Source organism: Podarcis cretensis (genome assembly GCF_951804945.1).
Source record: "Podarcis cretensis genome assembly, chromosome: 1".
Lineage (NCBI taxonomy): Eukaryota > Metazoa > Chordata > Lepidosauria > Squamata > Lacertidae > Podarcis > Podarcis cretensis.
Genome location: NC_137170.1, coordinates 7,953,235 through 7,968,091, shown reverse-complemented (window position 1 = coordinate 7,968,091; position 14,857 = coordinate 7,953,235). Strand labels below are relative to the sequence as shown.

Below are 14,857 nucleotides of genomic sequence, written 5' to 3'. Positions count from 1 at the left end.
ATAGGCAAACTCGGCCCTCCAGATGTTTTGGGACTACAACTCCCATCATCCCTGATGTCCTGTTAGCTAGGGATGATGGGAGTTGTAGTCCCAAAACATCTGGAGGGCCGAGTTTGCCTATGCCTGATCTAAGGGTACAGAGACTGGTTGAGGTATGTTAGGAAGTATGAAAGCATCTCCTTGTCTCCTTGTCTCTGTCCTCTCGTTCTAAAGTTATCTTTAGCATAATGGGTCACTTTGCTTTGAAATATTAACTGTAACGGTGAGAGCTGAAAACATGTTCTATTTGGCTTGGATAAAAGCGGCAGTTCCAGAATTCCTGCTTAATAGGAGTCGGGATATCTGGGCCATTTGTACTGCTAGGCAACGCATGGCTTTTTTGGAGCATCTTTGAAAGAAATCTAATCACCTTTTAACATGATTATTATCATGGCTGGGGAGGGGGATTTTCAGCTTCAGACTTTCTAACGTTTGACGGCTTTTCTGCATCGGCGCTTCAGATAATCAGCACAAATGCAAACAGCCGGATTCTGAGCAGCTGTCTTGCTCACTAGAGCTGCAAACCAGCATTAAGCATGACTTTTCTCTCTTTCTCTCCTGCTTTCAGACGAATAAGGATTTGTTGGAGCAAATGGAAAGAAGGTAAGAGCTGGAGCAGTAGGTAGCCTCTTGTTTATTTCACTAGCAAACTTTTTTCCCCCAAGCAAAAAGAACAGCTAATCTTTTAAAGAATAATACCATTTTTTTTTGCTCTATAAGACGCACCAGAGCATAAGACGCACCTAGTTTTTGGAGAAGGAAGACAAGAAAAAAAATATTCTGAATCCCAGAAGCCAGAACAGCAAGAGGGATCGCTGCACAGCGAAAGCAGCGATCCCTCTTGCTGTTCTGGCTTCTGGGATAGCTGCGCAGCCTGCATTTGCTCCATAGCACGCACACACATTTCCCCTTACTTTTTAGGAGGCAAAAAGTAAGTTTTATAGAGCAAAAAATACGGTAAATCTGTAAGTGTTTTGTGCTAAGTACCTGCAGCCTAGCAGGGGGTTTCAGGAGCTCAGCTTACACTCGAGTAGGATCCTGGCAGAGACACATGCCCGACTGGGATGTTCCCTCGCTCCTGGTCTTTCGTTCGGGAGCTTCAAAAGCTTTATTCTGCCCAAACATCACAGCAACTGATGCCAACAGACACGGCACACATAGGGATCTGCAGAGTCTGTGCAGTTCATGTAACAGACCTCAACAACTCAGCATTTTGGCTAATCTACTTTATTTACATATAAACACACACGGAGCACTGCAGCATGGCTCCCCCTCTCTTTAGCATCAGACAGCAAAGAGAAAAAGAACAAAGGACAACAGTCCCACTTCACGGAACACAGTAACACAAGCATCTTGTCTCCGTCACTTCCCACTCTGTGGAGTCAAAACATATGTGTTTTGTGATAGACAACAATCCCATGACTGCAGTCATGGAACAGGAATTCTAACAGGGCGAAGACCCCATACCTCTGTGCTAAGATGCATGCTTGGCATGGGGAGGGTCCCAGGTTCCATCCCTAACATTTCCAGTTAAAAGATTTTCAGTACCTGGACTGGGAACAACTGCTCTGCTGAAGACACCCTGAGAAGCATTGTCTGCTAAATGAAACAGTCCTGGCCTAACCGAACTAGTGGTCTGGCTCTCATTTTAAGGCTGCTTCGTATGTTCTTGCTTGCTCGCCACCAATGCCCACTGGCTTCAGCAGGAAATAAGCCCAAACAGATGAACATAGATTTGTCGTCCTGGTAGCACCAGTTGGTTTTGAGTTGAAGTTCATAACATTCTTTTCAACTCCTCCTCAGCATGACAGACAAGGATGACAAAATAAAGACAGTTGAGGAACTCCTTGAAGCTGGACTCATAGAGATGGCAAATAAAGAAGACGAGCTGAAGGTAAACTCTCTTCCTAAGAGTCAGGTGTGCCCAGTGCAAGAACAGTGTGGCATTGGGTGCTAATACAGTGTGTCTCACTCCACCACAGGGTAGTTACATGCCCCATCAAATACAGTGGTACCTCGAGTTACATATGCTTCAGGTTACATACGCTTCAGGTTACAGACTCCGCTAACCCAGAAATAGTACCTTGAGTTAAGAACTTTGCTTCAGGATTAGAACAGAAATCGTGCTCCGGTGGTGCGGTGGCAGCAGGAGGCCCCATTAGCTAAAGTGGTGCTTCAGGTTAAGAACAGTTTTAGGTTAAGAACGGACTTCCAGAACAAATTAAGTACTTAACCCGAGGTACCACTGTATCTTATACAGCAGTTAGTGGCAGGAGGTGAAGTCAGCAACTGAAGATCTTACTGAATGTGACAGTGGCAGACCTATGTTTTGTAGTCTATAGAGGGAGGGGACCATGATGGAGTACCCTAACTGCAACAAATTCCAGATACAGTCGTACCTTGGAAGTTGAACGGAATCCGTTCCGGAAGTCCGTTCGACTTCCAAAACTTTCGGAAACCAAAGCGCAGCTCCTGATTGGCTACAGGAAGCTCCTGCAGCCAATCGGAAGGCCCATTGGATGTTCAGGTTCCAAAGAACGTTCACAAACTGGAACACTCACTTCCAGGTTTGCAGCGTTCGGGAGCCAAAAACATCCAAGTACCAAGGAGTTCAGGATCCAAGGTACGACTGTAATCCCTGAAAAAGCACAATCTGTTTCCAGTTGCAATCCCTTTAAGAATGTAGTTATGGACTTGAATCTTACAGGGCAAGTTTTTTCCCTTTGGCTTTCTTCTTTCTACACTTGAGAAAAGTGAAAACCTTCAGTGTAAGGTAACAGCCATCCATTCAGACTCTTCCGCCTGCCCCATTGGTACTTGTCTACCGGCCAAGCTTTGTAAGCTTGAAGGAGCGTGTAATGCTTAGATCTTGGGTGTGAAGCTCTTCCTTTGACCTGCTTATTCTGTTTGGGTAAATGTTGCTGAGCTCCTTGCAGGCTAAAACCCAAGAGCATGTATCAGTGGATAGGAGGTCCAGGACAGACTTTTTCTGAGATGTTTCACAGGGTGAGAACCACCACTTTAAAGGTTTTATTCTTGAGGAGAGATGCTAGGGTACAAAACAAAGATTATGTCAGGAAAGGGACCCGGCCATGTAAACCGTGACTTCCACACGTTAAAAATGTTGTCAGATAAGTCAGCAGCGATAATAGAATGTTGTTCTTGTCAAATGTATCATCTTCCCTTTTGTGGTTGCAATTAACAGTACTGTGTTGAAAATGTTTTCCTCTTAAAAGGCACTGAGAACAGAGAACGCATCCTTGAAAAGTGAAGTTGAAAATCTGCAGAGGGTACAAACAGAGCAGGTACGTTGCCTTGGTTTTGTTTTGTTAAGAAAGGTTTTCAAATTGGTTGCTGTTAAGTCAGTCCCTGTCGGAGGATTTCGCCTGAAATTGCTGCTTCTATTTTGCAATGTGCCTCACTGCTTTTGCCTTGCGCTTTTCGTTCAGTTGGATTTCAAAGAATTGGGTCCTTGAAGAGTTAACTGCTGACATTCCTGCAGTCTGCTAACCCCTGTAAACAAACGCCTGCACAAATGTCTTACTCCACATAAGCAGAGGAATAGTGTAAAGAGACGCTCTCAGAAGATCTCCGTGGCCTACTTCCATGATTAGATAGATTGCATGTGAGCTGTTGTTTATGCATAAACGGCAGTTGCAGTTATGTCTGCATTAGCCCTCGTGTGACACGTGATGCAAATATTGCTGCTGCTTAATCCAATCTAAAAATATAATTGACCAACATTCTGATCTGTGGGTACCCTTTCCATCAGCAAAGCTAGCGAGAGATGATGCCATCTGTTCTGAGTTCAGCCCTCGATCCTTTGAAGCCCATTCAAAGCAAGGTGAAGGTTTTTCTAAACTTGAAAGTAGTTGCTGTGACTTTCTGCAAGTCCTACCCCAGCTCTGCTGGCCCTGGAGCAGCCATCGACTCTTCATGGTTTCACTGCAGTTCTGCTTGCAGGGTTTGCCCGTGTTGACAAAGGGAGATGGGGTTTAATGTTGAAAACTTGTCAACATCTTTGGAGAAGTCAAGCAAGTGAGCCAAGTCACATGCGGGAAAATAGGCAGCCCTCCCAAGTCATTTACCGAGTTGGGCTTGTGGAAAGGTTGCATTCAACCTTGAGCTGGGTTGTTGGCTGTCTTCAGAGTGTAAGCAGAACTTGTCGGTCAAGCCATGCAAAGGTAAAACCTTTGGCCAGACATGCAGAGGCCAGCTGGCAAGCCCAGCTTGGACGTCTCCTTCAGTTGGCCCGTGTTCCGACGTAAATCAGCGACCCGGACTTTAGAAGCCAGGGCACGCAATTAGCAGAGTGTACCGCGCACACAGAAGTAGGTGTGAGGCGTATGAAGTCATGCTACAGCTACAGATTTATTAAACATAAATCAGAACAAAGAAACATGTCTCTCTCTCATGTCACCTCGGAGAGAACAGCAAAAGCATTCCGTAAGGTGGAATGGAAATGTCAACAGCATTCAACCTTGAGCTGGGTTGTTGACTATATCTTCAGAGTGTAAGCAGAACTTGTCAGTCAAGCCATGCAAAGGTAAAACCTTTGGCCGTGCAGTAAAGTTCCACACTTTCCAAGTTCCCTCCCAAGGTACAGTAGTTTTTGGCATTGCAGAAGGAGGGAAATTGTGGGTCTCAGTGAGATTACATTAGAACAGGAACTTGCAAAGTACCCTTCATAAAGCTGCCCTACCTCCGTTTGGTGAGGACACCTGTATTCCTCAAGCTTACTCTTAAATTTTGCAAAGAACTAATTACAGGTGCTGCAAAATGCTACAGTTTAGTCCGATTAAAAAAGATAGGACTGATTAGTTTTCCAAAACGAATTCCATCAGCAAAGTTGGTGAGAGCTGGTACCATCTGCTAGCTTCAGTATTCTGACTTTCTCTCTAAACATCCATCCTCCTTTCTTTTGTTCCCCAAGGTTTCCTTTGCAACGTTGGTGGAAGAATTACAAAGAGTGTAAGTAGAAGCACATTTCCTTTTCTTCAGTTTGAAAGTCCTCTTTACCCTTACTTTTCTGTTATCCATGAAGCCTGTGTGGGCAGGCTTTTACTACAGAAGTGCCCAGACTTTAGAATGTAATCTGTGCAGTGGGATGTTCGAAGTTGCTGCATTTGACTCTTCAGAAGAAACCATGATTGTGAAATGAAAGGCTTCAGGGTGCAGCCTAAATTCAGGCTGCTGCCCAGCAGGGCTTAACAGAGCAGCAGGGCCATCACTGCATCTATAGTCCCACCAAGTTTGACAACGGAGGTGGAAGGGAGGAGGGACAGGTAGATCACTTCATCCATTCTGGAGCTAGTACAGTAGTCAGAACCAGAGCAGACCCAATGCTGTCATAGAATCATAGAATCATAGAGTTGGAAGAGACCACAAGGGCCATCGAGTCCAACCCCCTGCCAAGCAGGAAACACCATCAGAGCACTCCTGACATATGGTTGTCAAGCCTCTGCTTAAAGACCTCCAAAGAAGGAGACTCCACCACACTCCTTGGCAGCAAATTCCACTGTCAAACAGCTCTTGCTGTCAGGAAGTTCTTCCTAATGTTTAGGTGGAATCTTCTTTCTTGTAGTTTGGAACCATTGCTCCGTGTCCGCTTCTCTGGAGCAGCAGAAAACAACCTTTCTGTCATGTGACATGTGACCATAATGGATCCAACCTGGGATCCAGCTGATTCTGGGCCAGCTCAGCCCTCCTCCCCAACCCAAATAAAACAAAAATATCATCTACTTGTGTGTTGAAACAAAATTTTCCCCCTGTATGCTTGCTCGGGTCACACCAGTGCACACAGAATAAAGTTGGATTGCTTGCAGGAGATTTATAACTTTTGGGGTTTCCTTTTTAAAGTCCCAGGGAGCTTTCAAGTCAGGTGCCAATAGCTGCACTGGCATTGGGTGAAAACCCAACCTTGTTTTAAAACCAGAAAGAATGTCGTGCAGTAATAGTAGCAGTGCTGTATTCTTTGAAGAAGATTACTTGAAGAAATTGCTTTTCTTTAAGCAGAAGCTTCTCTACCAGCAGATGCCACCCTACTCTTTCAGTTGTGAATCAGTTTACTTTATACCTAAAAATACCAACCTCTTGATGCTTGCTCTGAATCATTTGGGCAGTATTGCATTATATTCCTCAGCAACTTCCTGAAGCATTTCTTTCCCATCCTGCGCAAATGCCTCCCCCTCCAATGCTGTACCACTGAGTGTGTCTGTACCACTGAGTTTCTTAACCTCTATACTCTTTTCTCTCTGCTAAAGAATTAGTGAGAAGGATGGGAAAATCAAGTCTGTGGAAGAACTGCTTCAGGCTGAGGTCCTTAAAGTTGCCACCAAGGAAAAAACTGTCCAGGTAGGTGCTGGATCTGTCGTTCGCTGCCTTTCATGTGTGTTTGTGTGTTTGTCATTCCATTGCCCTTTTTGTGGCCGAATTTTTCGCACCCTTCTTTTTCTCATTTTTGTGGGATGTGTTGTCTCCATTGTACAACCTTGTCTGTTTTGTCATTGAAAAGGGTTTGACACAGGAAATAGAGGCTCTGAAAGAAGAAATAGGAAAGCCCCAGCTTGGAAAGGACACACAGGTAAAGTGGTATTGAGTCGGCAGCTGGAGGGAGTCCTTTGCTTTGCAGTCTTCCTCTTCCTGTAGCATGGCTCCTCCTTTCCTATCTGTGGGGTCGGGGGGGGCTCTTGCTGGGAGAGGCCTGGCGCAATTCATTGCCATTGAACCCAGAGGAGGCTGGACCACTGAGTGAAGGGGGTGCTGTTTCACCAACATCAGCCAGCCCCTGCCTGCCTGCCTTCCAACTTACATCCAGTCCAGGAGCTGGCACTGGCTGTCATGTTAGCCTCAGCATCGCCCTTGTAGAACTGAGCATCAGGAAGAATGGGGACAAGACCAGAATTTGCTTACTCTGCCTGCCATTGGCTGTTAGCTGCCCTTACTTTTTGTGCCCCCTGCCTTGTGCCCTGTTAGTCCCTGGTGGGCGCCAGCTGCTGCTGATTGAACCGTGAGATATATGTCTAATCAATTAAACATTCAGATTAACGATTAAAAGCCTATCGCTCGGCGAAAGAGGCATTCTCAACCAGTCCGTCAGGCGACTTGTTAAAAGGAAATCAAAATTTACGATCACATAATAAAACTGCGAGTGATTTGTTTCACAGTGCGGTTTGAAAGCCTCTGCACCCACGTTTAAGCAGCCTCCTCTGCCTGGTTGCATGCCAGAGGAGGAAGGGGGGGGGACGCACAAGCCTGAGGGTCTTCCTGCAGTGGGAAACTGATTTCACATTGCGTCCGAAATAGTCCCAGGAGTTTGCTCTGCTTAGAGTAAGGACTGCAGTCTTACGCACACCCTTGGGGAGTCAGCCCTGTTTAAGTTCCTGGAAGTGACTTCAGAGCATACAAGTCATCTACCTCAGTATTGTCCACTCACTTTCTGGGATCTCCACCTGTTACCTAATAATTTATCTGGAGAGACCAGAGTTCAAACCTGTCCCCGCCCGCAACCTGCGAAGCATATGGCCTACGGCTGAATTGCCACAGCACCCGCTTCCCTTCATGCACAGCCCTGCAACCCATAGCCAAGCAGTTGCTGTATTCTTACCCTTACACTGAGCACTTGCAAAGTCATCTTGGCACCTGTCAGGAACTGAGCAAAGCACCCTGGGACATGGCCTAGAATTCCCTGCCATGTGCAGAGAGCCCCGTGGCAGGGATACACATCTATGTGGGAAGAGTTTCAGCAGGAAGAAGCCTTCAAAAATTTATTTTTATTACTATGTACAGTCGTGCCTTGGATCCCGAACACCTTGCGACTCAAAACATTTTGGCTCCCGAACACCGCAAACCCGGAAGTGAGTGTTCCGTTTTGCAAACGCTCTTTGGAACCCGAACGTCCAACGCGGCTTCTGTGGCTTCCGATTGGCTGCAGGAAGTTCCTGCAGCCAATCGGAAGCCACGCCTTGGTTGTTGGAACTTTTTTGGAATTCAAACGGACTTCCGGAACGGATTCCGTTTGACAACCAAGGTACGACTGTATTAAATTTGTACACTGCCCTGTACCCGTAGATCTCAGGGTGGTTCGAAGCCACTGGAGTTACGTGTCCAAGAGTATAGCACCCTCTTATAATCATAGCATTGGAAGGGACCCTAGGGGTCATCTAGTCCAACCCCCTGCACTGCAAGAATCGCTTGTCTACCTAAATAATCTGAGTGCCTGGCACAGGAGGTTACCAGGCAGCTGTGTGCTGCTATACATTTTGTCTGGAGCTCAACATTATTATCTATTTGGAGCGGGGACTTACTGGGCTACATGGAGCATATCTGGTCTCACAATGAAATGTTGCTCTCTTAATTTGTTATGGAAGAGGGCACCCGTGAGGTGAGCTTGGCTTCTCTGAAAGCCGGGTTGGGGGGGGCTGAGCTTCCAGATAATGCCCCGTTTTTCTTGGGGGAGGCACCCATGAAGCTTGATCTTTTCTGCCTCACTGTGTGCTGTAAGGTCTACTCCTGGAAAGTGTTCATAAGCATGCAGGTTTAGGGACATAGGAGGCATGCCATATGAGGCATTATATATATTTAGGGGTAAATAAATGTAATAATTTTAAAAATAAAATAATTGACATTTAGTTTGGGTGGTGGCACATGAGGGCATAAAGCACTGGAGAGTTCAATGGGGCAGGTGCATGAGCATTAAAACGCCCTTGCTCCTCCTTCTGAACTGTGTGGATTCCTTGTCATCCCAGGAGGTGTCTTTGCTATTGCAGTGGTACCTCTGGATGCGAATGGGATCCGTTCCGGAGCCCCATTTGTATCCTGAGCAGAACACAACTCGTGTGTGCGGGTCACAATTTGCCACTTCTGTGCATGCACATGGCATCATTTTTAGCGTCTGCGCATGCACGAGCAGCGAAACCCAGAAGTAACGTGCTCCGTTACTTCCGGGTCGCCGCGGAGCGTAACCTGAAAACGCTCAACCTGAAGCACATTTACTTACTCTTCTGTCTTAGGCAGTGTGAACTGTTGCTCTCTCTGCAGCATTTGAACAGATGCAACTAAGGGCCTAGAAGCCACATGGTGGCATTTATTGGGCGGCCAACACAAGTGTTGCACTTGCAATCTTAAGATTGCTTTGCGGGAAATCCTGACATACTGCATCTTCTCCCTTGGCCATTCTAGCTCTTCACCTTGGGATTAAAATCCAGAGAAGAGGGAAAAATAGATACTCTAGTCCTGGGTTTCCCAAACTTGGGTCCCCAGCTGTGTTTGGACTACAGTTCCCATCATCCCTGACCACTGGTCCTTCTAGCTAGGGTTGATGGGAGTTGTAGTCCAACAACCACCAGAGACCCAGGTTTGGCACTTTGCCCCCGTCCCTTTCTTCCATCAACCCCAAGCTGGACTTTGTTCTGTTACTATAAAAGCCCTTTTGAGCCAAACCTGGGTCTGCATAGTCATCTCACTAAAAGTTTTTAATTGTGTTAGCGAGATAAAACTTAACCTTGATTTCAGAGGTGTCAATGCATGCTAGTGGTTAAAGAAGCCTTTCTCAACCTTGGGTCCCCAGGTGTTATTGAGCTACAACTCACTTCATCTCTGACCACTGGTCATACTAGCTGTGGACGATGGGGGTTGTAGTCCTACAGCTTCTGCAATATCCAAGACTGGGAAGGGATGGGTTAGAGTGTGATGCTTTTAACTTTCAAACCTTAATTCCTTCATGCTGGTCTTAGCCTGTGGATGGCCTTAAAACAAGCCGTTATCTCTCTGGCCTGCAGATCCTCCAGACTGTGAGGCTGGAAGGACAGTGGCTAATCTCCTGGCATTTGGGAATAGGAATAGCAAGTTAAAGATGTGTTGATTTAATGCGTTTAAACTATTTGTGCATTCAAAATGGCTTACAGAAACGAGCTTTTCCTAATAGGAAATGATTTGAAATGTGAAAGAAAATATATAGGCAGATTATTGGACCATAGAGGTCAACCCCTTTCAGCTACTTCTAGAAATTTCCATTTCTTCTTCTTCAGGGGCTGCTTCGCTTTTTGCATCTTTATTGGTAAATGGGCCATTGGTTTGTTATCCTCAAATTTGATACATTTGAGGGGTGTAGGGGCATTACTGTTTACATATACTTAGTGCTTCTTTTCAGAATAACTCTGTGTTGTGTATTCTCTCTGTAGATATCAGCCGCCCAAGAAGTCAGAGATCTTCAGAATCTGTAAGTGGTTTTTGCTGGTTTATAAAACTGCAGGTGTCCTTGTTAACATGATAATGGTTGTTTTTTTCAACAGGTGCCTTTTTGTGACTGATCTTGATTTATGAGCAAACAGCTCTAGAATCCGAGAACTCCTTAACTTGCCTTAAGTCTCTGAATTGGATTGTGCACTTTGATGTTAATCTAAGGCTAAGACTTTAAAAGCAAGGGGAAAGCACTTAGATGATTTTGACATAAGATAAATTGCCATTTTCTGTAACAAAGAGCGCCAGTGCATGGAGATGTTGCATCCAAGTTAGGGAGTTGGATCAAGAGGTTCAGAATACCGTTAACTATTTCAGTTGGTTTCTGATAATGTGGATTGCGGTCTGTGCTGCATAAGCAGAGAGTCATCCTGTTGAGTCCTTGGCGATTCCAGTTAAAAGGATCTTGGGTTGCTGAGCTGGCGAAAGATCCTGCAGCTTTGTGCATTAGTATGAGCTTCAAGGGGTAGTGAGTAAAGGTAAAGGGACCCCTGACCATTAGGTCCAGTCGTGACCGACTCTGGGGTTGTGGCGCTCATCTTGCTTTATTGGCCGAGGGAGCCGGCGTACAGCTTCCGGGTCATGTGGCCAGCATGACTAAGCCGCTTCTGGCGAACCAGAGCAGCGCACCGAAACGCCGTTAAAACGAAGCAGTGCTTCACACAGCACTAAGTTGGAACTATGGAACTCGCTCCCACAGGAGGCAGTGAGGACCACCACCTTAAAGGTAAAGGAACCCCTGACCATTAGGTCCAGTCGTGGCTGACTCTGGAGTTGCGGCGCTCATCTCACTTTATTGGCTGATGGAGCCGGCGTACAGCTTCCGGGTCATGTGGCCAGCATGACTAAGCCGCTTCTGGCGAACTAGAGCAGCGCACGGAAACGCCGTTTACCTTCCCACCACTTTGACGTGCTTTCGAACTGCTAGGTGGGCAGGAGCAGGGACCGAGCAACGGGAGCTCACCCCGTCATTGGGATTTGAACCGCCGACCTTCTGATCGGCAAGTCCTAGGCTCTGTGGTTTAACCCACAACGCCACCCGCGTCCCTGGTAGTAGCATCACAATAAACAGAAAACAACATATGGCTATACATTTTCTTTGCACTTACTGTTCCAAAGCACAAACAGCAACAAACAGCACCCACGAGCCTCATAGATTTATTGAGTTGGTCTGCCAGCATTTTCTTCTAATAAGTTAATTTGATAATTGTCATGATATACCATTTCCACCCCCCAATCCATTCAAAAAGGGCTGTTTAAAATAAAAATAAATTGATAGCTGCTGCAAAAAAATAGCAGTGGTAAAAAACTGGGGGGTGGGGTGGTGGAGAATACAACCCCCTTCCACTTTTTTAAAAAAACAAACGAAATTCTAGCTAACAATCCACAGAGTCATAAAAATTCCATAGCATAACCTCCTAAATTCAATTCAGCATAAACCAATAAAATCAAAATGCCCAGCAGCACAAATAAAATAAGCCGTATCCCTGCATAAGGTCATAAGAAGAACCTGCTGGATCAGGGCGATGGCTCATTTAATCTGGCATCCTGTTCTCACAGTGGCTGAGCAGATGCCCCAAAGCAGGATTCGAGCACCGGTGCCTCTCCTCCTCCTCCTGCAGTTTCCGGTATCTGGCATTCAGGGGCATTTCTGCCTCCAACTGTCGAGGCAGAGCATAGCTGCCATGACTGGTAGCTCTTGATAGCCCCCTCCTCCATAAATTTCCCTCATCTTCTTTAAAGTCATCTAAGGTGGTGGTCCGGGACGCGGGTGGTGCTGTGGGTTAAACCACAGAGCCTAGGACTTGCAGATCGGAAGGTCAGCGGTTCGAATCCCCACAACGGGGTGAGCTCCCGTTGCTCGGTCCCTGCTCCTGCCAACCTAGCAGTTTGAAAGCACGTCAATGTGCAAGTAGATAAATAGGTACCACTCCGGCGGGAAGGTAAACGGCATTTCCGTGTGCTGCTCTAGTTCACCAGAAGCGGCTTAGTCATGCTGGCCACATGACCCGGAAGCTGTACGCCGGCTCCATCGGCCAATAAAGCGAGATGAGCGCCGCAACTCCAGAGTTGGCCACGACTGGACCTAATGGTCAGGGGTCCCTTTACCTTTAAGGTGGTGGTCCTCACTGCCTCCTGTGGGAGCGAGTTCCATAGTTCCAACTTAGTGCTGTGTGAAGCAGTGCTTCGTTTTATCTGCCCGTAATTGTCCAACATTCAATTTTGCCAGATGTCTGCAAGTTCTAGTGTTAGAACTTAGGAAATGCTTACCTCTCAAAATGCTTTCCAGGGACAGGAATATTTTGGCCCGTTCCTAAAGAAGAAAGCGGAGAGTGCCAGCCAGACAACAAGGCCTTTAAAACCACAAGAGTTCTGTTTTGGCACATAATTTTGTTGTTGTCGTACTTCTGCTTCTACCCATTGAACCCCTGCATGCTGTGGGCCTGATTTATGTCTGTGCTGTGCCTTCACAGTTCAGAGGCAGTAATGCATCTGGGTGTCAGTTGCTACAAACTGCAGAAGGGGGAAATGTTCTTGCAGGTTTCCTGCAGGGATCTCGGTGGCCAGTCCGAGAACAGGGTGCTGGTCTAGATGTGCCACTGGCCTGATCCTGCAGGCTCTTCTTGTGTTCTTATGGGCACACAGAACAAAAGACGTTGACCCAGGTTATAAATGCTGGCCTGCTTCAAGGCAACACCGCAGTGACACAGTGGAGGCACACCAAAAGCTTCTAATCGGCCTCGGTCCAGTATACCTGAAGGAGCGTCTCCACCCCCATCGTTCTGCCCGGACACTGAGGTCCAGCTCCGAGGGCCTTCTGGCAGATCCCTCACTGTGAGAAGCCAGGTTACAGGGAACCAGGCAGAGGGCCTTCTTGGTAGTGGCGCCCGGCCTGTGGAACACCCTCCCAGCAGATGTCAAAGAGAAAAACAACTACCAAACTTTTAGAAGTCATCTGAAGGCAGCCCTGTTTAAGGAAGCTTTGAATGTTTAACAGACCACTGTATTTTAATACTTTGTTGGAAGCCGCCCAGGGTGGCTGCGGAGACCCAGCCAGATGGGCGGGGTATAAATAATAAATTATTATTATTATTATTATTATTATTATTATTATTATTATTATTATCATTATCATCATCATTATCATTATCATTATCATTATCATTATCATTATCATTATCATCATCATCACATCTTTTGACTATTGTTTGTCAGTGTTAAATCTGCATTTTTTAAAAAATGAGACTTGACTTCTCTTGTGCTTCCTCTTGCAGATTGAAGAGGAAAGAGGAGCAGGTGACAAGTATGGAGGTGTCGTTGAGAGAAAAGGAGAGTGAGATTGCCAAGAAAGGAGAGTGGCTTCAGGTAAAGTCTTGTGAAGTGCTGAACCCTCTCTTGGAGCCTACAGGAGTGCAGAGCTTGCATACCTGATCTGGTGTCCTTTCTCCCTTTTTAAAAATGCCCATAGGGACAACAGGATACACTGCAGCACTTGAACAACAAAGTCAAGGAACTCGAGCAGCTGAACTCTCAGCAGGTGGGGGCTACTTGCTGTGCTTTCAGAGTTTGTTTAATGCATCCTAAAGCTTTTGCCAGGAAAGGCAACACCCAAGTGACAGAGTACCTGTGCTGAGTTCAAAAGGTCCCAATATCTTTACTCCCCAATATCTTCAGGTGGGAACAAGAGACACTACCTGGAACCCTGGAGGGCCTCTTGCAGTCAGTGTTCAGGATACTGAGCTGCATGAATCAAGGGTCTGACTCAGTATAAGGCAGCTTCTTGCATTCCTATCCTTGCCCTATCTAAGCAGTCATAACCAGGCAGGGGTCATGACATTGTTAGCCGAACTGCCACAATGAAAGCAAATCCTTTCTTCCCTGTTAGGTTTCTGCTTCTTCGTCGATCAAGGACCTTGAGGCTCTGTAAGTAAACAAGTGGAGCATCTACCACAGTTACTTTGCTCTTTCATGCAGCTGTGTGTGATGGCTATACTCCTGGTGTGTGTGTGTGTGTGTGTGTGTGAGAGAGAGAGAGAGAGAGAGAGAGAGCGCACTCATGAGCACATTTCAGTTAGTTGTTTGTTTGTTGGTTCCTGAGGCCTGTACCACCATTCCTAGATACTTGTAGTTTGTGACTTGTTCTAATTTATGGCCTTGGAGTTCCCAAAAAAAAGCGAGTATCTTGGTCTTTTGATAGTTGATTTTGAGACATTCAGATTCACAGTATGCTGCGAGCTTTCTTAGTGCTCTTTTGAGTCCAATGGGGGTTCTAGATAGAATTACCGCATCATTGGCATATAGCAGGACCGAAATATGCCGATTTGCAAGCTTCGGCGGGTGGAATTCTGAGTCATTGAGTGCAGATACTAAGTTATTTAGGTAGAAATTAAATAGTAGAGGGGCCAACAGGCACCCTTGCCTGGCTCCTTTGAAGTTTCAGTTAGTATTTGGCATTGTCTATTTTTTTCTTTTTTCCAATAATATTTATTCAAAATTTGAGAATTACAAAGAAAAAAGAAGAAAAGATACAAAATACAAAAAACAAAGAATATAACAACATCAAGGAAAAAAAGAGGAA

General features: G+C 46.0%; 1 protein-coding gene across 5 annotated transcripts in view; it reads left to right on the top strand.

Moving 5' to 3' along the window:
* Positions 1–14,857, top strand: part of KTN1 (kinectin 1) — a 106,045-nt gene that overhangs the window by 66,585 nt on the left and 24,603 nt on the right. For 4 of the 5 annotated variants that reach the window (XM_079983306.1, XM_079983305.1, XM_079983302.1 and 1 more), the window contains exons 19-28: positions 608–642; positions 1,843–1,933; positions 3,276–3,344; positions 4,973–5,010; positions 6,303–6,393; positions 6,554–6,622; positions 10,221–10,258; positions 13,554–13,644; positions 13,748–13,816; positions 14,165–14,202. In XM_079983306.1, the coding sequence (XP_079839432.1) occupies positions 608–642; positions 1,843–1,933; positions 3,276–3,344; positions 4,973–5,010; positions 6,303–6,393; positions 6,554–6,622; positions 10,221–10,258; positions 13,554–13,644; positions 13,748–13,816; positions 14,165–14,202 (629 nt within the window). The remainder of the gene's footprint in view (positions 1–607; positions 643–1,842; positions 1,934–3,275; positions 3,345–4,972; positions 5,011–6,302; positions 6,394–6,553; positions 6,623–10,220; positions 10,259–13,553; positions 13,645–13,747; positions 13,817–14,164; positions 14,203–14,857) is intronic. The other variant, XM_079983304.1, reaches the window with a different exon arrangement.